The sequence below is a fragment of the Plectropomus leopardus genome, chromosome 10, assembly GCF_008729295.1.
Source record: "Plectropomus leopardus isolate mb chromosome 10, YSFRI_Pleo_2.0, whole genome shotgun sequence".
NCBI lineage: Eukaryota > Metazoa > Chordata > Actinopteri > Perciformes > Serranidae > Plectropomus > Plectropomus leopardus.
In genome coordinates this window covers 33,213,313-33,221,766 of record NC_056472.1, presented here as the reverse complement: position 1 = coordinate 33,221,766, position 8,454 = coordinate 33,213,313, and the positions used below count along the sequence as shown (strand labels likewise).

Here is an 8,454-nt window from a genome sequence, read left to right as displayed (position 1 = left end):
TTTGTAAGGTACTTATACTTCACTTAAGTATCTCTACTGTTTTGCTGTTTTTTTTGCTGCTTGACTCGCAGATTCTTCTATAGCCAAACGTCATCTTCCAGCAACATTGTTAGAATATGACTCAGAAAAATATGAACTATGAAATAAAACGAAAAATGCCAAAAATACACTGAAAGGGTGCTTTAAGAGGAAATACTGTTGGATTTTCAAATTTCCGACGTTCCTTGAACGCATATGGCATGAACACTTTCTTCACAAAAACTTTAAATTATTTGCATTTCACCAAAACCACTTTATTCCCTTTATTCTACTCTTGTTTAAACATTTCCCAAAAATAAACTAATGCACAAGCTAACCAAACACATCAAATATTGTAAAAACAACCCTTTTCCAAGTGGAACACATGGAAGGCAATAAACATATTATTTTGTCATATAAGTAATTATTTGGTTTATCAACAGAGGTGAGAAATATCTGGCATTTCTGGTCAGTTTTTTTGGGTAATTTTACATTTCTCAGTCTGCATGTAGATTCCACTGCTTTGATTACCATCATGACGAGTTTATGAAAAGAAATTTATTGAGTAATTTAACAAAAAATAAATGTTACAATTTTAAAGATTTTATAACGCAATTTTAGAAAAAATGATTCATAAACTGCACTTCAAGACCTTTGAAAGACTGATTTATGTCAGTTTTAAATCAATTAAAGCCTTATTTTTTAAATTAATGAAGGTGTTTTTAAGGATCTGCAGGAGCCCTGCTAAAGACATCCAAGACTCTAGGTCAAGAGTAAAAAGACACAATTGTACTATTGCATATAAATTGCTGTAAAATGAACGAGAAACAATTCAACTGATTGTTATTTTTTTTTTACTGTTCATCAAACTTACACAGTAGACAAACCACAGCTGTCAGTGCTTAAAGCATTAATTTATGGCTAAACAAAACACATTAAAAAAAGAGATGTCGGGGAGGCTGACATAACCCATCAAACATGTGGCACCTCTCAAAGAGGCATAACAACCTCCTATCAGCACTTTAGCCCTGAAGATGATCGATAACTGAAGCCTGGAATTGAGAAATACAACATTAGTGCTGATGGACACCATGTGAAGGTGAATTTAAATCAACTTAGCTGCATTTTGCTTGGCTTAATTGTGCGCAACAAGGCAGCAATAACGACGCATTATGTTCCTTTGTGACAGTTTGGTAAAAAATAAATAAATACATTCTGATGGCCTTTACACTTTTTAAAATGAATTCTGCATGATATGTATCATCATTTGACTCAGACAGTGGAGTTTTTTTTTTTTTAAGAGGGTCATTCAGTCCCACAGTACGTCGACGGTACTCGTCACATGTGCAGTATTAAAACAGACAAAAGGATGTGCAGCTTATGTAGAAACACACAGCTACAAACTAATCTGAGATAGGTCGCCTGCTGCCAAAACACTTTAAACCCTCCAGCAATTTTTGATAATGTTTCCCTAAAGTTTTTCTCGACGTCAGAGGAATAACAGACTCTCGTGGTTTGGCAGAGCCTAAGATGCCAGGCCGAGCAGGAATCCTCCGATGAAACCGCTCGTGACGACAATGTTCTTCTTCACAAACTCTGTGGACTGAAGGAGACAGAAGATATGTTTCAGTGTCTAAAGTTAATATACAACCCCTTTTCAGACTGACGTTAGTTCAGTCTGAAATGAAATACAGCTGAATTCACGTTTAAATTGTTGTTTTTTTCAAAAGCAGGGACAACATGAGTCACACTAAGAAAACTGTCATATTGCTGCTTCCCTGACATGCATAGATTAAAGATACAAACATAAAGCCAGAGATAAAGTAAGTAATAAATGCACATTTGACTAACTGCAAAATATTCTGTAACTCGCAGGTTATTTCAAGGTGAGTCATGATGTTTTCTGCCGTGCTCCTAGTTGCCACTCCAGCCTCCCTCGCTGTTAAGGGATAGGGACTGTTCATTATTTATGAGGAGGGAAGTGACGTGTTTTTAATTTTGAGGGACATACCACTTGAAAAAGGTTGTATTTTATATTTATTCTAAATCTAAAAAGTCACACTCCAGACACCCCCCTCCTCTGATAAATAAAGTACAGTCCCACAACACCGGCACTGAAGCTAAACGATGTCCTGCTGTGGACGGCGCCGCAACAAAACATACTTTAGCCACATAAAAAGAATCAATATCAGTGCCACCTTGCTGTTCTGTATAAAAGGTACGATCGCGTTATGGGGAGAGGTAATGGGAGCTCCTTATGCCGGGTTCACATAAAACGCGGAAGCGCCACGATTTTCCACGGAGCGGTACCTGTGTTGAGCAATCGGGCTGTTTACACAGGGCACGTCGCGGCCTCGAGCCCCGCAGCGAGCTCACGATCTGCTGCGATACTTTCCGCGTCTGGTCCATTTTTTTCGCAAACCATGAGCGATTCTGGCAGGAAAACACATTAATAATCTATTATAAACGATATAAGGAAACATTAAATATAATATAAATGATCTGATCATCAGCATGCAGTGCTCCCACATATTTCAGTTATGACTAAACAGTCAAGTTTCTGATTTCAGTTTTTTCCCTGAGTTTTTGAAAGAAATCAAACCAATTTGTTTATGTTTCAAAGGTTTAAAAGCTGTTTGTGTCTGTTTTTAAAAGTTGTTAAAGGTGTCTGAACGCAACACAACAAAACTGATGCCAATCAAGGTTTCATAGGGTTAATGACATGTTATGCTACTGTTTCTGTAATAAAGTGCTGCTGACACGTATAAGTCACATATCAGGCAGATGCTGTTGCGTTTAACGTCGCGCCTGTCAAGCCTCCTTTGTTTCTATGATGCCGGCATGCTGTCTAAAAATCACACACTGGAGCAGCAAGATGTCGCTGTTTGTTTCTGAGTAAAAATGTGAGAGGGGCATAAAGACGGGACTCAGTGGCAGCTCTATAATGCCAGGGGAGTTATATGGTACAGGTTTTCACCACAAGGTCACCAGGATGCCCCAACTGTCATTTTTTAAGTATGATGAAAGGTTATAAAATATTCTTCAAGACTGACATTTAAGTTCTGATCACGAAAATCTTACCTTCTCAAAGAACGTGTTCAGCTCTGGGCCGGCTTTATCGGTGCCCTTCTTTAACTGCTTCTTAGCTTTGTTGACATCCTTCTCTACTCTCTTCCAGTCCACTTGGATATAACCACTATTGTTAGCGATCTGAAGAGAGTCGGGCAAACAAAACACAGATGAGAGATGCGGGAAAATGTTTTTCTGTTTTTAGTTGAAAGGTTTATGTGTTTAGTGATGCAAGAATACCTGCAGCAGCAGCAGACCTCCTCCTACAGATGTAGCTGCAACTTTTCCAACCTTCTGGAAGAGATAACCTGCACACCTAAAATTAAATCAAGACAGAGCAAGGTGGTTCATGAGACATGAATACAGATTCGCAATAACACCTTTTTATATGCATATAAAACTGATAGTTCATGCTACAATTTTAACAATACTGATACTGATCATTTCCTCTTTTTTGTAAGTCTCTTTTTACCGCTTTATGTGAACATACAAAAAAAAAAGCACACAACCAAATGAACATGAAAACCTTTCAGTCATGTAAAAAGGGGGGAAAATAGATAAAAATAAAATGATTAAAAAAATAAAAAGAATAAAAAGAAGTGAAATAGAAAGAGCAAATAAATAGGTGGAAAATACTGATAATTACTAAACCATTAAACAGGGTTCCTCCAGTTCATGGCAAATTTAATTGTAGACTTGTTAAGGCTTTTTAATGACACTCAAAATGTAATTTTGGACCCACTTTATAACCAAAACTGAAAAACAACAAAGGATCAATTATATAGGGTTAAGAAAAATTTCACATAAAATGTTTATTGTAAATAAAACAGAACTTTTATTGAGAAACTGTAGCATTTGTATTAAAATTTCCACTGCACGTGGGTTTCCACTCTCGTTCCTTACTCGCCATCATCTGCAGCTGGATTATTGGAGGTTCCCAAAAACAGCCAAAAGAAAATTTGGGATGCAGCGTTTGTCAGTTAAAGCTCTGGAACTCAATGCCTACAGATATCAGAGAAGTAACCTCTAGATATTTTAAAAAGAAAACTAAACTAAACTTATCTCTCCACTTCAGCCTTTAACTAGCTCTAACTTAAATGCTGTTTGACACTGCTGCACAGCTTTAAGATGCTGTATTTTCTTTAATTGTATGCATTTTATACACTCTGTTTTTATCCTTATTTTTATTAATTATGTCAGGGGGATTTATTTTATTTTCCATCTTATATCACACACTGTGTTTTCAATTTTTATCACTATTTTATCTTACTTTGTCTTGTTTTAAGTCGGTTTTATCCATGTGAAGATATATGTATTCTATTGTTATTTTATTTTTACATGCAGGTTTTATTATGTTTGTCTTCTATGTCTTTTATGTGAAATTTGTGGTGCGTGTAATTTCTTTCTTGTAAAGCACGTTGGGCTGCACTCCTTAAATATTATTATTATTATTGTTATTATAGTAATGCATACATAAAACTAAGTGGTAGCGTTAACGAGGAGCACCTGAAGGCAGCACAAAGCATGACGAAGGAGAATATTTACCACCCGCTGACTCCCCCTATGGCTAACTGAGTGGCCACCGAGTATTTCTCTGCTACAGGGCCGGAGTTTGTCCCGAAAAGCCGGTTCCACCATCGCTGCCGTTTGGCATACTCTGTCAGGTCCACCACCTTGTCGTAAATCTCCTCCTCCAGCTCTGTGCACGGAAAAATAACCAAAAAATCAGTCACATTAGCTGCTAAAAGATGTCATGCAGCACATAGTGGCTAAAAAAGGCAGCACTATCATATTAAATTAATCTGGAGATGCTATAAAGTAACATTTTGGACGATATGGTGCAAAAACGTAATAATAAACGTTTGTTTCTTTGACGTGGTTTTAATTGAGTCGGTTGCAGCTAACGGTAGCTCCCCTGTTAGCTTCGTTAGGAACTTATAAAGTTATCGGCCTGACAATAAGTTAGCATCACACAACTAAAGCTAACTTCAAAAGTTAGCTGGTAACGATGACACGGAGACATAACGGGGCGAAACACACACTTTTACAGAGTCACGCGTGTACGGCGAAGGTGTAAAATCCCACCAGGCGTGTGTTTAATGCTCAGAGAAGCTCCGGACAGAGATGTTATTAGTTTATAGCTGCTGCTTACCCTTGTCGCGGTTCGCCATTTTGGAGTGAAGCTGCTCTGTCCTCAGCTGCCTGCACGTCCGACGTCATTTGCATAATTTTAACAAAAACTAAAAACAAAAAACAACAACATGGACCATAATTATTAACCCTTAGAGCTCGCTTTAATATTAAATACACACACTCTGCACGCAAAATGTGCTTTCAAACTCAATCTTTAAAAAATATGTATATACATTAATATTTTCATTGAGTTCATTTTTCAACCAAATCTCAACCCTAATCATAAATATAAAATATTATCACATAAAATATTATACTTTTTTAAAGTATTAATTATATATTATAGAAAATATTATGCCACAATCTTTTAAAATGGAATAAAAGTGAATTATTTTTAATATACTACATGCTAAGTAGACAGTAAAAGTTAAAGAAGTAAAATATGATTATACAAAATATTGTAAAATTATAAAGAAATCCTAAATTATAGCTATATATTATCAAAAAGAATTTAGCCACTATGTTTTAAGATGAATTTTTTTTTATTACTATCATTATCATTATCATTATCATTATTGTCATCATCATAGCCTGGGATATGTCAATGATTTGCAGCAACACTGATTTTTATACATTATTTTATTGTGCAGTGTCAAACATGCTCACCCAGACCACTACACATACAAAATTCACTTTTCAAAATCAAGCAAGCTAGTTAATTTTTTATTAACCATCAGTCCTAATCATATATATCCAATATTCATTAAATTTCAGAATGTTAACACTCTAAATGCCAGGTTTTTGTCATGATGCCACTATGTTTCTTCTTTCATTGAGTTTTTTCATTTTTTTAATCAGCATCAGTCTTAATCATAAATATCAAATATTTATTAATTTAAAAAACTTTAAATGCCAGATTTTTGGTTTTTGACACTATGTTTTGTTTTCATCCAGAAAAGAAAACCCCCAAATATATACTACATACTCAATATACTACATACTATATATATACACACATACACATAACTAGGCCTATAATATTTTGTATTAATATATATGGTCAAAATGTTGGGATTTGTAGACTCAGTCCTTCCCCAGCTTCAGACCAAAAAACACCACTACTTAACCTTGATAGCACTGAATATACTTCAGTGTGGGATTACTATGGTATACAACAATCAACAAATTAATTTCAAATTATTTATCTTCAAAAGCCCAACAATAAAAAATATTGCTCTCAATGAAAATCTTGTGTAAATATGTGTAAAAAAGGAGAATCAAATAGAATCAAGTAAAAAAAAAAAGCAGTAGTGCAAGTTAAAATATAACAAAAATATTAGATGAATAAAATATGAAGTAAAGCAAAATAGATTTTTGGTAGACAGTAATTTTAAATTAATAAACTGAATAAAAAGGAAGGTAATAGATGTTTATGCAACTATTTTATCTCTTTTCAATACATCTGATAATAAATGACAGTAAATTATATACAACATATAAATAGTTTATTCTATCACTCCTGTATATTTGCAACGTTGCAACAAACATCCTTGACAGCCGCCCCCCATATAGAAACATGACGGCTGTTTCGACCAATGAGCGGCTTTAAAACACAGTTACGTAATCACAATACAGGGTGAACAGCCAATCGCAGGGCTGGAGGCGGGCCTTGGAACCCCCTCCCGCCCCCCAAAGTCTGATGTGTGCGCGCGCGTGTTCGTCCGCGTGTCCGCAACACATCAACTGGAGACAGCCACGTGACCGCACTCTCCGGCCGCTGATTGGCCGGCGCGGACGGAGGGCGTGCCGACGGTGGCGGCGTGCGTTTGCCTATGTGACACAATTACAACAACTTTGAGCCGCTGGTTGGGGAAGTTTGCGACATTACCAAGTAACACTCCTTCCCAAAAACCCAACATCACGTCAACTCCATGCACAAAGTGGCGCCGGAACACACGCCGTGTTTCGATGTACAATGAGGAGTGTGGAAGGTAACTTGAAGGGATCATTTCCTTGAGGATTTGGCAAGAATTTTACGCTACGCCCCATTTTAGTCCTGGATCAAGGCGTGCGACACTTTTATCGCTTTTTTTCTTCCCCCGCCGGAGTTATCGCTCGGTCCCGTCGGTTTTCCCCGTTGCTTTCCCATGAAATCGTGCGGAGTGTCGCTCACCGCCGCTGCCTCTGCTGCTGCCCGGAGTCTCGGCGTTGCTGGTAATGACGAGGAGAAAATGGCGTCGGGAACAGCGACTGATATCGAAGAGGACTTTCCGAAGCTAACAGCGCAGGAAAAAGAGAGCCTGCTCGGGACTGACAGGTCAGATAACCCGCCGTGTGAGCCCGGTCACCCGGTTCTTTCCCCCCAAAAATGTGTTTTTCTGCCTCGCTTCGAGGCCACAAATACAAAAATGCCCCCGTCCAAGTAACACGGAACCGCCTGTGTTGTCTGTCCTCTACTTGCAGTTCACTGTTTGGATTTCATAGGCTTCAAGAAGATGGCGCCAGAACGAAGGCCTTGCTGTTAAAGGTATGCCTCTGTCCGTGTGTTACAGCTCCTCTCATTAGTGCACCTGGAAGAAAGTGACACAGACCTCCCAAAAACGCTGACAATGCTACGCGGCTTCAAAGCGACAAACGCAAGCTTCAATTTCAACTTACTGCTCACTGTGAAAGCGGCTCGTTTTTTTTTTACATTTGCATCTGAATAAAACTGCACATTTCTGTATCAACATTAAAGGGCCCAAACTGCAAAAGCCGCACATGAATCTCCACCTGCTGCTGAAAGTCATCGTGTTTTCATCGTGTTAGAGAAAAGCGTGTTTATCAAACGTTAATGTCGCGGTGGACGCAGTTAAAGGTGGAGAAAACGCGTCAATGTTGCAACTTCGCCGAGAAAGGGCTTTTGAGGTGAACACATTGCAAGTTGTTGTATCCAGCTCGCACGAGTGGAAAAATTAAACACCGGGATAAAATAAATGCACACTTTTTTAACGTTAAATTGGCATAAATGTCTCGTGTCCCACCGATTCAGCCGTCCCGTCCCCAATAACCGGAGTTTGTGCGTCAGCTCGCCGCTGTTAGCATGCTAGCGGCTAACAGCGGTTTTCTCCCCTCCTTCACTCGCTCATAAAGCTGCTGCGACGCCGCTTAGCTGACATTATTTGGGCTGAAACAAACACACGGTGGTAACAGTTTGCAATAAATTTTAATGGCTGCTTTACTTGGCCCCAAGAT

General features: G+C 38.1%; 2 protein-coding genes across 2 annotated transcripts in view; one reads left to right on the top strand and one right to left on the bottom strand.

Moving 5' to 3' along the window:
* Positions 1–855: 855 nt before the first annotated feature.
* fundc1 (FUN14 domain containing 1) lies at positions 856–5,313 on the bottom strand. Its single transcript, XM_042494592.1, is given in 6 exon segments — positions 856–1,621; positions 3,100–3,228; positions 3,328–3,403; positions 4,633–4,786; positions 5,240–5,270; positions 5,272–5,313. Coding segments are annotated over 6 exon segments (510 nt in total). The 3' UTR covers positions 856–1,543.
* Positions 5,314–6,824: 1,511 nt separating this feature from the next.
* Positions 6,825–8,454, top strand: part of kdm6a (lysine (K)-specific demethylase 6A) — a 54,656-nt gene continuing 53,026 nt past the window's right edge. Inside the window, 2 exon segments of the mRNA XM_042494166.1 lie at positions 6,825–7,537; positions 7,684–7,747. Coding sequence (XP_042350100.1) covers positions 7,368–7,537; positions 7,684–7,747 — 234 coding nt within the window. The 5' untranslated portion in view covers positions 6,825–7,367.